General features: G+C 43.9%; 1 protein-coding gene and 4 non-coding genes across 5 annotated transcripts; 3 read left to right on the top strand and 2 right to left on the bottom strand.

Annotated features, from left to right (window-relative positions):
- Positions 1-2,110: 2,110 nt before the first annotated feature.
- TRNAG-GCC (transfer RNA glycine (anticodon GCC)) lies at positions 2,111-2,181 on the bottom strand. The gene has a single exon. It is a non-coding gene; the product is annotated as a tRNA-Gly (tRNA).
- A 479-nt stretch (positions 2,182-2,660) lies between these two features.
- On the top strand, positions 2,661-4,967 carry HSPA6 (heat shock protein family A (Hsp70) member 6). Its single transcript, XM_068965262.1, has one exon. It carries the CDS (start codon positions 2,852-2,854, stop codon positions 4,781-4,783), a length of 1,932 nt encoding a protein of 643 aa, XP_068821363.1. The 5' UTR covers positions 2,661-2,851; the 3' UTR covers positions 4,784-4,967.
- Positions 4,968-10,758: 5,791 nt separating this feature from the next.
- TRNAL-CAG (transfer RNA leucine (anticodon CAG)) lies at positions 10,759-10,841 on the bottom strand. The gene has a single exon. It is a non-coding gene; the product is annotated as a tRNA-Leu (tRNA).
- Positions 10,842-11,504: 663 nt separating this feature from the next.
- TRNAG-UCC (transfer RNA glycine (anticodon UCC)) lies at positions 11,505-11,576 on the top strand. Its single transcript has one exon. It is a non-coding gene; the product is annotated as a tRNA-Gly (tRNA).
- Positions 11,577-12,458: 882 nt separating this feature from the next.
- Positions 12,459-12,530, top strand: TRNAD-GUC (transfer RNA aspartic acid (anticodon GUC)). Its single transcript has one exon. It is a non-coding gene; the product is annotated as a tRNA-Asp (tRNA).
- The last annotated feature ends 3,986 nt before the right edge of the window (positions 12,531-16,516 follow it).

The raw sequence follows: 16,516 nt of genomic DNA, 5'->3' as shown, positions 1-16,516 counted from the left end.
TCTCCTGCTTTATTTTTCCCCATTGTTCTCATCTCCAACTGAATATGTTCAGTTGTTCAGTTGTTTATTGCTGTATTCCCCCCCGCCCCCATGTATATATCACCAACTGACTACTCCCTCTCTCATTAAAACATGCTCCAGGAGATCTGGGCCTTTGTCTGTTTTGTTCACTACTATATACTTAAGAGTCAAGGTCAGTGTCTGGCACATGATAAGGCCCTCAATACATACTTATGGAATGAGTAAGTTCTTCAGCATTCAAAATCAGACACTTTTTAAAAAAGTACATCTACTCCATCTTACCAGAAGCAGAAGTCCAATTCAGTACTACTGAACACCCTGTTAGATACTACCCAAAATATCCCACTAGTACATGCATTTCAGCTTTGAATGTTATCTGTCTAAACTAATGTTTTACTTTCACCCGTCACATCTTGTAAAGTAGTGTATTAGTTGGATCTACTTCCCTCTGATTGAATTGACTCTCTAAGCCTGTACAGTAGCCGTGAAAAGCATACTACAAAGAGAGTCAAACAACTTGGATCTGTGTTTCATTTCTACCATTTGCGAGGTGCTTTGTCTTGAAGAATTCATTTAACTACTCTATGAATTAGATTCTTCTTCTGTGAAATAGTAATATCTTTATCTCCCTCCCCAGGGATACCATGTGAGGTTAAAGTGTAACAACATACATGGAAGCATAATGTCTTTGGAACGTAGTAGATGTTTAATAAATGCTTATGGAATCTGATGTCTTCAGAGCACACTATTTGGCTGGCACTTTCCCTTTAAATAGATAATATTGCTTTCACTATAGTAACTGAAAAAAAAAAAAAAAAAGAAGGTCTAAGTTGGAGTAGGGACGAAATCAAAGGTAGAACCGTAGGTGAGTTATGTTTCTGCGGCTAGTCACATTGGAAAAAAAAATGGGGATAACACTGTTTGACTAGCTCTAGCCAGTATATTAAGCTCATATGCTGTAAAAATACAATCTTAGTGGCATAAATCATCAAAGGTTTCTTTCTCACTCATTTTCTGCTATATATGTGGAAGACTTCCTAAGGAAGCTACCTCTCTTGGGATGGCTCAGGTTTATACTATACTTTCATTTTAACACCAACTACCACTCATTGCCAAGGAAGGCAAAGAGAACAGTAACAATTAGGACAGTAATTAAATGCACTCTGTCTCTGTCCAAAAGTAACATATCACGCATACTTGAATTTCATTAAGCAAAACAAGTTGTACAACCTGACCTGAAGAGGCATGAAATTGCAATCCTTTTTTGAGGCTGAAAAGAGGCGACTCATACATGTTTTTAAGCATCATTAATATCTAGCACACTAAGGTTCCTTACTGTACTGTTGTTAAGGGTTAAAATGAATAAAGTATATATGGCACCGTATGATAGACATAGCAGATCACTCCTCTTTTTCTTATCAACACAAGCTTGATTTTTTCAGGTATAGAGTAAGTACATAGTTTAGGGGAAACAGGAATCCTCTTTTGCTCCTGGATGAAATCAGAGACTTCTACAGCTAGAACGTCTTAGAAAAGATGAAGTTCAATCTCCTCATTTTAAAACTGAGAGAGCAATGAACCAGATGGTTGAAATGATTTGTTCAAGGATGTACAAGTAGTTGGTGTCACAGATCTGTACATACCGTAATTGGACTGTACTGTATATTTTGTTCTACAGCTTGTTTTAGAAGCTTGGAAACACCCTTGGAGGACCCTTTTTTGCGGGGCCTTGCCTAAAATATCCTGACTTTGACACACAGGCCTGGCCAGCTAAACACTGAGAGAGAATGAATTTAAACCTGACAGCTTCTCTCCCTCTTGGGTTATAAAATAGGTTCCTTCTTTTTGAGGATGTATAGTTACTCTATAACAACCTTTATGGAAAAAGAATCTAAAAAAAAGAATGGATATATGTACATGTATAAGTGATTCACTTTGCCGTACAGCAACAGAAACATTTTAAAACAAGTACACTCAAATAGAATTTTTTTTTTTATGAAGATCCACTTTAGAAGTTGAATTAAAGAAAACAACAACAACAACAACAACAAAAGTTAAAATGAGGGTACCGTGAAAGAAAAACGGAGATTGCATTGGCCGGGAATCGAACCCGGGCCTCCCGCGTGGCAGGCGAGAATTCTACCACTGAACCACCAATGCTACTGCCTTGAAGCACATTCGCAACACTCTCCCTTATCATCATCTCGACCCTAAGTCCCACCCCATAACAGAAATCTGACCTTTTAGTCACAATTTTGAAAACACTGCCTTCATGTTTCAAGACTAAAATAAAACTTTAAACCTCTGTCCTTGAAGCCATGGCTCTAATGCTTTCGGTTTTTCTCGAGCCGCTGGACTCAAAACCGCCCTCTTCAACCAACCAGAGGGAGAACAAGTTTTCACCTTACCACTCTTCTGCCCCAACCGCTCGCCCTTAGAACAAGCCGGGAGAAGCTGGAACTTTCTCTGAAACTCTGAGTCAGACGCTGGTGGGGCCGCCGCTCCCTGCACGGCCGGATCCGCTCGAACCTTCTCCCAGAGTCAGCGCAGCGCCTCCTGGGCTGAGTCAGCCGGAGCGGGCGGGCTGGGTGGCTCTGGGCTCGCCGCGAAGGCACTGGAAGTTTCGCGGCGGCGGCGGCAGGGGGAGGAGGCGGGTCTCCCGCAACTGGATAAAAAGCTCGTGGAGCCGGAGCCGAGCAGATCCGAGCTGAGCAGGCAGGAGAGTGGCGCCGCGGAGCGCACCTCCACGGCTGAGCAGCACCAACTCCCGCAGGTTCGTGCATCCGACTCTGTATCGCACTCGTCGCCGGGATTGGGAGATACCACAACCATGTCCGCCGCGAGGGAGCTGGCCATAGGCATCGACCTGGGCACCACGTACTCGTGCGTGGGCGTGTTCCAGCACGGCCGGGTGGAGATCCTTGCCAACGACCAGGGCAACCGCACCACCCCCAGCTACGTGGCCTTCTCAGACACCGAACGGCTGGTGGGCGACGCGGCCAAGAGCCAGGCGGCCCTGAATCCGCACAACACCGTGTTCGACGTCAAGCGACTGATCGGGCGCAGGTTCGCAGACCCCACTGTGCAGTCGGACATGAAGCACTGGCCCTTCCAGGTGGTGAGCGAGGGCGGCAAGCCCAAGGTGCGCGTGTCCTACCGCGGGGAGGACAAGGCGTTCTACCCCGAGGAGATCTCGTCCATGGTGCTGAGCAAGATGAAGGAGACGGCGGAGGCTTACCTGGGCCAGCCCGTGAAGCACGCTGTAATCACGGTGCCCGCCTACTTCAACGACTCGCAGCGTCAGGCCACTAAGGACGCGGGTGCCATTGCGGGGCTCAACGTCCTGAGGATCATCAACGAGCCCACGGCAGCTGCCATCGCCTACGGCCTGGACCGGCTGGGCGCGGGAGAGCGCAACGTGCTCATTTTCGACCTGGGTGGGGGCACCTTCGACGTGTCGGTCCTCACCATCGACGCTGGTGTCTTTGAGGTGAAGGCCACGGCTGGAGACACTCACCTGGGTGGAGAGGACTTTGACAACCGGCTGGTGAACCACTTCATGGAGGAGTTCCGGCGGAAGCACGGGAAGGATTTGAGCAGGAACAAGCGGGCCCTGCGCAGGCTCCGCACAGCCTGTGAGCGCGCCAAGCGCACCCTGTCGTCCAGTACCCAGGCCACTCTGGAGATCGATTCCCTGTTTGAGGGTGTGGACTTCTACACTTCTATCACTCGAGCCCGCTTTGAAGAACTGTGCTCGGACCTCTTCCGCAGTACCCTGGAGCCGGTGGAGAAGGCCTTGAGGGATGCCAAGCTGGGCAAGGCCCAGATCCATGACGTTGTCCTGGTGGGTGGCTCTACCCGAATCCCCAAGGTACAGAAGCTCCTGCAGGACTTTTTCAATGGCAGGGAGCTGAACAAAAGCATCAACCCGGATGAAGCTGTGGCTTATGGGGCTGCCGTGCAGGCAGCAGTGTTGATGGGGGACACGTGTGAGAAGGTGCAAGATCTCTTGCTGCTGGATGTGGCTCCCCTGTCCCTGGGGCTGGAGACAGCTGGTGGGGTGATGACTACACTGATCCAGAGGAATGCCACTATCCCAACCAAGCAGACCCAGACTTTCACCACCTATTCAGACAACCAGCCTGGGGTCCTGATTCAGGTGTATGAGGGTGAGAGGGCCATGACCAGGGACAACAACCTGCTAGGGCGCTTTGAGCTCAGTGGCATCCCTCCTGCCCCACGTGGAGTCCCCCAGATCGAGGTGACCTTCGACATTGACGCCAATGGCATCCTGAGTGTGACAGCCACTGACAGGAGCACAGGCAAAGCTAACAAGATCACCATCACCAATGACAAGGGCCGGCTGAGCAAGGAGGAGGTGGAGAGGATGGTTCGTGAGGCTGAGCAGTACAAGGCTGAGGATGAGGCCCAGAGAGACAGGGTGGCTGCCAAAAACTCTCTGGAGGCCTATGTCTTCCATGTGAAGAGCTCCTTGCAAGAGGAGAGGCTTAGAGATAAGATTCCTGAAGAGGACAGGTGCAAAGTACAAGACAAGTGTCAGGAAGTCCTTGCTTGGCTGGAGCACAACCAGTTAGCAGAGAAAGAGGAATATGAGCATCAAAAGAGGGAGCTGGAGCAGATCTGTTGCCCCATCTTCTCCAGGCTCTATGGGGGGCCTGGTGTCCCTGTGGGCAACAGTTGTGGAGCTCAAGCCCGACATGGAGCCCCTAGTACTGGCCCTGTCATTGAGGAGGTCGATTAAATGGCCCCTCTGGACGGGTCAGCTAAGACTGTAAGGGCTGGGTTTGTGGACTTTCTAGACTTTCTACTGTGATCCTGCCTACCTTCAGGGGTGGGAGTGGAGGAGAATCTTACCCTCAACAGAGACTTTTTTTTTTGTCAGTATATTTTATTACTGAGGTATTTGTCATTTGACTTATAAAAAATCTTCTCCTACATCAGACAAGCAGAAGTAATCATTATGAACATTTGTATGGCACTTAAATATTGCTTTTACCTACATTTAATGTATTTTGTTACTTGCATGCATGGATTTGTTATATGAAATAATACAGCTAAATAAACTTAGAATTTCTTAGTTTTCTTTCTATCCAATTAAGTAGACGAAGGGGCAGGGCTTTCAGAAGCAGAAATGTTGGGGTGGGTTTTGAAGGAGGGATGGGAAGAAAATTCATGAGGCTATGTGCATAATTTCTATAAGGGAAAAGCAAGAGGAAGAGTTTGAGGAAGGCACACTGAAATCGTATAGAAGTGTGAGGAGAGAGAATTGTGATATTGTGTTGAAAGAGGGAGGGAGGTGGAGTTGGAAAAGCAGAGAATGAAGAGAAACAATTTTGGCAGGACCCTAAGGTAAAAATTCTGTATTGGAAGCTTAGTTTAGTTTGCCAGTCTGTGTGTCCTGATAACACGGACAAAAAGTTTATATGCTAATTATTTGCCTCTCATAATGTGACCTTATTGTTCTTTTAGCGAACAGACCCCAAGTCCTGGATTCTGGGGAATAGTATTTGTTAGATTAAGAGAGTAAGTCTAGTGGTGTAATTAAAGTTATTATTGATCTCATCTGTGTGAAAGAAATTGCATGGTCCCACGTGCTTTGTGCTGATGGGCCCCAGGATGACAGCGATGATGACGACAGTGGCAACTGTGTAGTAAAACGGCTGTGCTGGAACCGGACGGGTGTTACTTTATCTGCTCTGCAAGGAAAACTCTGAGCTTCAGTTTCCCTTCTATTTAATGGGGATGATGATCAAATAGTATCTCAGATTTGCTATGAGGGTACAATTAAGTATGTGAGAAGTGAAGAAGAATGTTAGGCTAGGCATCTAGTATTGAGCAACAAATATTCACTATTACTAATCATTACTAATTGATTGTTGACTGTGTACAATCGAATTTAATCATCACAGCAGCATAACAGTGTATTATCTCTTTTGAAAGTGAGGATCCAGAGGTTAAAAGAGGTTAAACAATTTACTCAGTATCCATATCTATTAAGTCAGGGAACGTGGGTAGTGGGGAGAGTTGGAATTAAGAACTATGTCCTGCCTACTTCTGCATTCTGTGCACTCTTACCTCACAAACAGACCATTAAAAAAAAGAAAAAAGATTTTTCCTCAGATGTTGTGAAATTGTACATATTATTCCTTTAGAACACAGTTGGATGCTGAGCCCTGAGAGAAAAAGTATATTTTATTGTATCTTTGCATTATTCATTAAGTGAGTATGTGCTTTTTATAGCAAGTGACTGAACCTGGGGAATATCCACAGGCTCAACTTTACTACCAGTTAAATGACATAAGAGAAGGGTAAGTTTGTGTAAGTTAGTTCCCAATCAGCCCAAAGACTCTTTTTTATCTCAGAAATGAAAGTGGCATTGGTTAGCAGAATGCTACATTATATTTAGCTGAGGGTTATCTCCTGCAGGTTGAGAGGAGACTGCAGTAACCACCCACTTGTAGTCTGGTTGTCAGCTCTCATTTTTAACTGCTTTTTCCTGCACCTGGCCCAAGTCTTTTGTGACTTGGCTTCACACTGAAAGAACTTGCAAAAAAGAGATGATATCACACACATATTCTGTATTATACTCCCCCTTCCCTGAATGTCTTTCCAGCTTCCAACATTGACCACCGCAACCTGTTTGTAACTTCTCAAGCAGAATGATGGCAGCTACAAGGTTTGGAGTTTCCTCACATTTCAACAATCTCTCTCTCTAAGCAGACACAGGTTATAAGAAGGAGAATTTCATCATGCTTAGTTGTGAAAACACTTCCGATCTCATTTGGATGGTATCTATTTTTCTACAGAGAGATTTAAACAAAACTAACCACTTCATTGCCAAAGAAAGGCAATCCCAAAGAGTGCTCAAACTACCGCACAATTGCACTCATCTCACACGCTAGTAAAGTAATGCTCAAAATTCTCCAAGCCAGCCTTCAGCAATATGTGAACTGTGAATTTCCAGACGTTCAAGCTGGTTTTAGAAAAGGCAGAGGAACCAGAGATTAAACTGCCAACATCTGCTGGATCATGGAAAAAGCAAGAGAGTTCCAGAAAAACATCTATTTCTGCTTTATTGACTATGCCAAAGCCTTCGACTGTGTGGATCACAGTAAACTATGGAAAATTCTGAAAGAGATGAGAATACCAGACCACCTGACCTGCCTCTTGAGAAACCTGTATGCAGGTCAGGAAGCAACAGTTAGAACTGGACATGAAACAACAGACTGGTTCCAAATAGGAAAAGGAGTACGTCAAGGCTGTATATTGTCACCTTGCTTATTTAACTTATATGCAGAGTACATCATGAGAAATGCTGTGCTGGAAGAAGCACAAGCTGGAATCAAGATTGCCGGGAGAAATATCAATAACCTCAGATATCCAGATGACACCACCCTTAAGGCAGAAAGTGAAGAGGAACTAAAAAGCCTCTTGATGAAAGTGAAGGAGGAGAGTGAAAAAGTTGACTTAAAGCTCAACATTCAGAAAACGAAGATCATGGCATCCAGTCCCATCACTTCATGGGAAATAGATGGGGAAACAGTGGAAACAGTGTCAGACTTTATTTTTTTGGGCCCCAAAATCACTGCAGATGGTGATTGCAGCCATGAAATTAAAAGATGCTTACTCCTTGGAAGGAAAGTTATGACCAACCTAGATAGCATATTCAAAAGCAGAGACATTACTTTGCCAACAAAGGTCTGTCTAGTCAAGGCTGTGGTTTTTCCTGTGGTCATGTATGGATGTGAGAGTTGGAGTGTGAAGAAAGCTGAATGCCAAAGAATTGATGCTTTTGAACTATGGTGTTGGAGAAGACTCTTGAGAGTCCCGTGGACTGCAAGGAGATGCAACCAGTCCATCCTAAAGGAGATCAGTCCTGGGTGTTCATTGAAAGGAGTGATGCTAAAGCTGAAACTCCAATACTTTGGCCATGCAAAGAGTTGACTCATTGGAAAAGCCCCTGATGCTGGGAGGGATTGGGGGCAGGAGGAGAAGGGGACGACAGAGGATGAGACAGCTGGATGGCATCACCTACTCGATGGACATGAGTTTGGGTGAACTCTGGGAGCTAGTGATAGACAGGGAGGCCTGGCGTGCTGAGATTCATGGGGTCGCAAAGAGCCGGACACGACTGAGCGACTGAACTGAACGGAACCACTTCATCTACTTCTGAATGACTATTGCTGATGCTTTAGATACTTTGGGGATTGTTTCCTGTTAATGTGCTTCCCTGGTGGCTCAGAGTTAAAGAATCCCCCTGCAGTGCAGGAGATGCAGTTTGATCCCTGGGTTGGAGGACAGCATGGTATTTAAGTGTCTTTGTATTGTGTATATATAGTCTTAGTTTGAGTCCTGTAATCACAACTATTGTGATTAAAATATTAATTTGTTTCCCAAAATATTGAAACAAAATACATTCCATTATTAAAAAGTCAAAACTTCCTACAACCCTTCCAGTGAAAAATCAGCAGTTTTGGGAACTCCCTGGTGGTCCAGTGGTTAGGACTCTATACTTCCACTGCCTTGGCTGGGTTTCTGTCCGTGGTAGGGGGAGTTAAGATCCCACAAGCCTCGTGGTGGTGGTGAGGGCAGAACAAGAATAATAGCAGTTCCTTGCCCCACTCCCAACTGCTACTATTCCTAACAGGTAACCACTGTTTTTTTGTTGTTGTGGTGGTTAAGACCTTTTTATTTTGCAATAGTTTTAGATGGACAGAGAGTTGTAAAGATACTATAGAAAGTCGCTGTATATCCTTCATCCACCTTCTCTAAATGTAAAGGTCTTACATGGAGCCTTGGAGCAATTAAGCCCAAGCTCCGCAACTACTGAGCCCACATGCCACAATTACTGACGCCTGCACGCTCTAGGGCCCTTGAGCCACAAACAACTAATGAGTCCCTGTGCTGCAGCTGTTGAAGCTGGAGCACATAGATCCTCTGCTCTGCAGTGAGAAGCCCAACTAGAGAATAGTCTGCCACTCTCTGCAACTACAGAAAGCCCCCATGCAGCAGTGCAGTCTCAGTATGGCCAAAAATGAATGAATGAATAAACAAAGAAATAAATAAAGCAGTGTCAAAAAATTTTTTCACATTTTGATGAGTACTGGTTAGGTATTTGGCAGAAGGAAAGTGAAAGTTGCTCAGTCGTGTCCGGCTCTTTGCAACCCCATGGACTATACAGTCCGTGAAATTCTCCAGGCCAGAATACTGGAGTGGGTAGCTTTTCCCTTCTCCAGCGGATCTTCCCAACCCAGAGATCCAACCCAGGTCTCCTGGGTTGCAGGTGGATTCTTTACCAGCTGAGCTACCAGGGAAGCAGATTGTCCCCCAATTTGGGTTTGTCAGACTTCTCATGATTAGAGTGGGGGTTTGGGGGCAGTATATCACAGGGTGAAGTGCCCATCTTATTGCATTATATCAGGAGGTATGTGATACCAATGTGACTAAACTCTGGTGATCTTAATCTTGATCATTTGGTTAAGGTTCAGCTTTGTTATTTTTTCCGTGTCTCTCTTATGGATACACTCTTATTTTCTTTAGTTTAGATACAGTATCTAATTTAACTTTTTACCCTCTGTTTTGAGCAGCCACTGGTATACTGTAAGTGCTCAAATGAGACAGAGTAAAAGTTCGAAAGGGAAAGGATATTCCACGTTAAAGATCTAAATCAGATAGACCAGTGCTTTCAAACTTTAATATGGGTGAGAATCATTTGAGAATCTTATAAAATGTGGATTCAGTAAATCAGAGGTACAGCTTGAGATTTTTGTTTCTAATAAGCTCCTAGGTCATCTCACTCAATCCTCACAACAATTCTGTCTCCATTTTACAACAAGCAAACTAAGGCTAAGAAAAGTCAAATACATTTCGCAAGGTTATAGTCTAGTAAATAACAAAGAATGTGAACTTTCACTAACCAACCTAAAGATCCTTCCATCTTCATGCTTATGAACCTCACACATTCAGCCTCTTCGGATGGACAGTTCTCTCTTCTGCAAAGGACAACATTTTTCTATAACCAGTTCCTCTCAAATGAGAAAGTGGCTTTTTTAGGTCTTGAAGAAAAAGTTCTTGAAATAACGCCATGAGTTTATTTTCCCTCTCTATTACTTTTCCCTGGGTTTAGTATGTTGATTTCTTTCCCTGTTTTTTTGGTGGTACAGCAAGCCTACTGAATAAAAACTGGTGGTGGGAGCAGTTTGGCAAGATGGTGGGGAATCAGTCTCACCAAAGCTTGACGCTACAGTCTTGAGCACAAAAAGACTCGGGTTAATTGCAAATTAAGATCTGGACTGAGGGCTTTTCTCCATGAGGTGAATAAGCACTGAGGAACTGGAGTCTAAAGGAAAGAAAAAAAAAATTGTAACTAGGGATAGATCTAAATTGGAGAAGGAATTGGCAACCCATTCCAGTATTCTCGCCTGGAAAATTTCATGGACACAGGAGCCTGGTGGACTACAGTCTATGGGATCACAAAGAGGCAGACACGACTGAGCGACTAACACACAACACATACATAGATCTAAATAGATTCAGTTTTATATTCAAAGCGAAGCACACTTCATATGTAGATAGGGAGCATTAACAAGTGTTGATTAAAAAAAGCTTTGATTAAAAAATAAAGGGTTGATTAATCAATAGTCGTTTCTCCACGAATTCAATCCTACTTGTTGATTGGAAATAAATAAGAAAAGCCCGAAAAAAACAGTTTAATGTTGTCAGAAGTGGGATTCGAACCCACGCCTCCAGGGGAGACTGCGACCTGAACGCAGCGCCTTAGACCGCTCGGCCATCCTGACACACGGAAGACCTGCTTTCTTATTTCCTTCTAAGACTGTCAAAAAGTGCTGTAGCATGATGTTAGTTTCTCATTTTAAATAAAGCTACAATTCCTCCCTGGACTTCTTCGCAAAATAGGGAAAATAAAACTGTTTCTGACTCTTATTTCCTACGTCATCACCATCCTAAACTGCAAAGATCCATTTCTCCAGTGCCCCTTCGAACGTTCCTCTCGCTCCTTCTCTTGGGAGACATAGCCACACCAGAGCGGACTCGTTTGTTGGCTGCTCGCCCTTGCTCCCTTCGCTTCAAATCGCCCTTACCGAATGCAACACCCTGTGGATCTAGTCCTGGGGCGGCGCCAAGGGGCGGAGCAGGGAGTTCGGATGACAGAAGGCGGGGGCATGGGTAAGAAAATGCTCTGCCGAGCGAGGCATTGGCTTTCCCTCCTGGCTTCCCGCTGTTCCGTCCTTCCAGCTCCGGGCCCCTGGAGATCTCTGGGTTTCAGGCCCTCGTCCTTCGTTGGCGGGACCGACTAAGAAGAGTAAGGACGGGGTCCATCCTTGCCTAGAAAAGGCTCTGTGTATTTTGGGGTTTCAGACACAAAACAGTACTGAAAAACATTTGCGGAGTCATAGCCTCTATTCCTCTTATACATGTAATTCGAGGAGCTTACTAAGCAAGCGTTGGTGGTATAGTGGTGAGCATAGCTGCCTTCCAAGCAGTTGACCCGGGTTCGATTCCCGGCCAACGCAGGTGGTTTTCTTTTCCTTCTTTCACGCTAACTAAATGAAGAGAGAAGCAGAGCGTGCGACGTTTTTTGCAGTTTAAAGCCTGAGCGAAACTCAGAACTGAAACTAGAACTGCAGCCATACCTCACTTTCTCCCTCGACCTCATTCTCTGCCCAGCTACATTTTGGAGGGATTCGAATCTGAAGCGTTTCTTTTCTCTCTTACCTTCCCTCCTGCCTTCCATTTCAAACTTTCAGCTCTTGAGAAATCTTTGGGATCTTCCGGATGTCCTGTCTGAAACTGAGCTTCAGAAAGGGGCCATGGTTTTATACCTTCGAGGCTGGTACGATAGCTACAAGCTGTTGGGCACTTGAAACTGGCGAATGTGTCTGAGCAACTGCATGTCAAAGTCTAGTTAATTGTAATTAATACATTAATTAATTGAAGTAAATTGATGTAAAAAGTTAAACAGATACTCCATTTACCTATTGCAGAACGTTAAAGTACTTTACGAACGACTTGGTACGTTATGAATCCACTTGAATTTCAGTTGTGAATGTCATGAAATCTAAATATTAGTCTTTTTTTCCAATGAAAATTTAACGTCTGAGTTGAAATGTGGTATCTGTAAATGTAAAAATGCTTACCAGCTTGAAAATTATGTTAAAAAAATCTAGTTCTTATTTCGGAATTTTAGGTTAAATCACATTATTAAAAATATCACCTGTTTCTTACTTTTTAAGGTGGCTATTAGAAAGTTTAAATTACACGTGGAGCTCCTATTATGTTTCAATTGCAACGTGACAGACTAGATACAGTAAAATGACAGCCATTTTTCAAGGAATGACTATGGCAGTTTAGAAGTATCTTCCTAACGAACAATTTTACGTAAGTGGTTGTCATTTTCCTCGTTAGTATAGTGGTGAGTATCCCCGCCTGTCACGCGGGAGACCGGGGTTCGATTCCCCGACGGGGAGGCGAAAGGACTGGTTTTATTTTGTCCTCCCACTGCCAAAACAAAGACTGAACAACTTTCGGAGAAGGCAATGGCACCCCACTCCAGTACTCTTGCCTGGAAAATCCCATGGACGGAGGAGCCTTGCAGGCTGCAGTCCATGAGGTCACAAAGAGTCGGACACGACTGAAGCGACTTAGCAGCAGCAGCAGCAGCAGCAGCAAACAACTTAAGGCACTTTCCAAGAGTACTTCTCTTGCATGCAAATTTCTTGGATCCTGGTCAAGAGCGGTAGTTGCTGCGGTTATTTTGACCCCCGGTTCTGCGTTAAATGCATCGAATCATGAATCCTGCAATCAAGTTTCCACCTGCTCTGCAGCTAAGTGGGCCATCCCTGTTGTTTTCCTGCGGCATACTTGAATCCCATCCCAGCATTCAGGCTCTGCCTTAAACCTTGTACTCCAGATTTCCACCTTTTTTCCTTCTTATTTTCTCCTGCCTCGGCGATTCACTAAGCTCTCATTTGCTCCCTTCCTTCATATTGCTTTTCAGTAGGGGCCGACCTACGTTCTCAAGCCCACACTCTCTGCACTGCCATACTACAGGAAAAAATGCAATTTATGAAACAAACCTCTTCTCTACAAGGGATGATGAAGAATAAACCAAGATCTTATGTCTAAACTGGTTTACAAAGAAATGAGTCACTGGTTTGACAGTCAGAAGGCCTATTGTTTGCTTACTTATCACTAAAAATGGTTGGCGTGTTTGCAAGTCGTTTAACTTTTCTGGGCTGCAGTTTCTTTATAAGGGAGAGGAACTAAAATACAGTTTTTAGACACTTTGCAAGGCTAGAGTCCTTTGAAGTAGTGCCTTGTGTAAGCACCTGGTAGATAGTATGTGCTCATTTTTCCCCAAAGGATAATATTTTTCCTGAATATAAGGGTAATATAGAGTCCTTACAGAAAATGCAGAAAATAAGCCACTCACAAAGAAATAAAAGGGACGCATATTTCCATCATCCAGAAGATCTCTATTACTATTTTGCTGTATGTTTTATCTCTTTGGCATTTTTAATTGCAAGGTTAGAATCATACTGCACACATTTTTAAAGCTACTTGAATGTTTACTTAAACGTGAATATTTCTAAATTGATTTAAGTACTAGTCTAAAACATTAGTTTAATGACCTCATTGTTATACTATATGGCTACATCATAATGTCTTTAGCAAGTCTCCTATTTTTGAATATTTATGTCATTTCCAGTGTCTTTTCCTCCTCTAGTAGGACAGCTCTTAAAATCTCTGCTCAGTATTCTTTTAGACTTTCAGCTGTTATTTTTCCCCTGGCCTCCCTCGAATCAGTACATAGCAGGTACTGCTGCTGCTGCTGCTGCTGCTGCTGCTAAGTCGCTTCAGTCGTGTCCAACTCTGTGCGACCCCATAGATGGCAGCCCACCAGGCTCCCCCGTCCCTGGGATTCTCCAGGCAAGAACACTGGAGTGGGCTGCCATTTCCTTCTCCAATGCATGAAAGTGAAAAGTGAAAGTGAAGTCGCTCAGTCGTGTCCAACCCTTGGCGACCCCATGGACTGCAGCCTTCTAGGCTCCTCCATCCATGGGATTTTCCAGGCAAGAGTACTGGAGTGGGTTGCCATTGCCTTCTCCGTAGCAGGTACTAGGGTGAACCAAAGATATGAAATGTGATTCATTTGCAAATTGTTTTCCATTGATGATGCTCCCTGCTTTCTGAAATTTATTCCTTCAGTTTCCAGCCCGTCTGGCAGCTCTAAACTGTACCTTGATGCATGAGGTTTAAGGCTGGTTTTCAGCATGTTCATATGCCTAACTCTGTCTGACTGGTGAGTGCTCTCAGAATGAAGATATTACACATTGTTGTTCCTTCTTCCAAGGCTTGAATCCTCTTTATTTTCTATCTAATTTAATTGCTCTTCAGATATTTGATAATATACACACAAATAATGACCCTGGAGGAGGGCATGGCAACCCAGGTACGCCAGAATTCTTGCCTGGAGAATCCCATGGACAGAGGAGCAGGGTAGGCTACGGTCCATAAGGTCACAAATAATTGCATAAAGGTTGCAAAGAAATGACAGAAATGACTCAGCACACATGCACACACACAAGTAGTGAAGCTTATAAAAACCAAAGGAATAATAAATATAAAATCCAAAATAAGACTCCTTACTGGGAAGAAGAAAAATAGAGGAACATTGGAGTCTTCTTCTGTTTCATTCTTAAGCAGAGTATTGATATACAGGAATTTAAAATTTACATAACTGGCATCAGGTGGCATGTATTCTTTTGCAACTAGCATTTTTTCCATTAAATATTAGTTTTATGGGATTCATTTATGTTGAAACACAGAGCTAGGAATGTGTTTAGCTAGGAATATTCTGAAGATTTAAAACATTTATAAGAGTATGTATTTAAAAAATTCTCAATTATTCTTTATGTATGTAAATAAAAGTGTTTTTGTACCTTATAAAACTGCTCTCTGGGTAATGTCAGGGCAAATACTATGTTAAATCTTTCTATTCATCTCCAAATTAGTTGATTTTTAATAACTGTTGGCTCTATTTTATACAGCTGTCACTAGACAAATGATGCTTCTACCTGAACCCTGGTTTCAGTTTAATTCAATCGCTCAGTTGTGTCTGACTCTTTGGGACCCCATGAATTGCAGCACACTAGGCCTCCCTGTCCATCACCAACTCCCGGAGTTCACCCAAACCCATGTCCATTGAGTCAGTGATGCCATCCACCCATCTCATCCTCTGTTGTCCATTTCTCCTCCTGCCCCCAATCCCTCCCAGCATCAGGGTCTTTTCCAACGGGTCAACTCTTCACATGAGGTGGCCAAAGTATTGGAGTTTCAGCTTCAACATCAGTCCTTCCAATGAACACCCAGGACTGATCTCCTTTAGGATGGACTGGTTGGATCTCCTTGCAGTCCAAGGGACTCTCAAGAGTCTTCTCCAACACCATAGTTCAAAAGCATCAATTCTTCGGCTCTCAGCTTTCTTCATCGTCCAACTCTCACATCCATACATGACCACTGGAAAAACCATAGCCTTGACTAGACGGACCTTTGTTGGCATAGTAATGTCTCTGCTTTTCAATATGCTATCTAGGTTGGTCATAACTTTCTTTCCAAAGAGTAAGCGTCTTTTAATTTCATGGCTGCAATTACCATCTGCAGTGATTTTGGAGTCCCCAAAAATAAAGTCTGTCACTGTTTCCATTGTTTCCCCACCTATTTCCCATGAAGTGATGTGACCAGATGCCATGATCTTCGTTTTCTGAATGTTGAGCTTTAAGCCAACGTTTTCACTCTCCTCTTTCACTTTCATCAAGAGGCTTTTTAGTTCCTCTTCACTTTCTGCCTTAAGGGTGATGTCATCTACATATCTGAGGTTATTGATATTTCTCCCTGCAATCTTGATTCCAGCTTGTGCTTCTTCCAGCCCAGTGTTTCTCATGATGTACACTGCATATAAGTTAAATAAGCAGGGTGACAATATACAGCCTTGGCGTATTCCTTTTCCTATTTGGACCCGGACTGTTGTTCCACGTCCAGTTCTAACTGTTGCTTCCTGACCAGCATACAGGTTTCTCAAGAGACAGGTCAGATAGTCTGGTGTTCCCATTTCTCTCAGGATTTTCCACCGTTTATTGTGGTCCACACAGTCAAAGGCTTTGGCATAGTCAATAAAGCAGAAATAGATGTTTTTCTGGAACTCTCTTGCTTTTTTGATGATCCAGCGGATGTTGGCAATTTGATCTCTGGTTCCTCTGCCTTTTCTAAAACCAGCTTGAACATATGGAAGTTCACGGTTCATGTATTGCTGAAGGCTGGCTTGGAGAATTTGGAGCATTACTTTACTAGCTTGTGAGATGAGTGTAATTGTGTGGTAGTTCGAGCATTCTTTGGCATTGCCTTTCTTTGAGATTGGAATGAAAACTGACCTCTTCCAGTCTAGCTTCCCAAA

Source organism: Capricornis sumatraensis, chromosome 2 (assembly GCF_032405125.1).
Source record: "Capricornis sumatraensis isolate serow.1 chromosome 2, serow.2, whole genome shotgun sequence".
Taxonomy (NCBI): Eukaryota; Metazoa; Chordata; class Mammalia; order Artiodactyla; family Bovidae; genus Capricornis; species Capricornis sumatraensis.
This window is presented reverse-complemented; position numbering and strand designations above follow the sequence as displayed.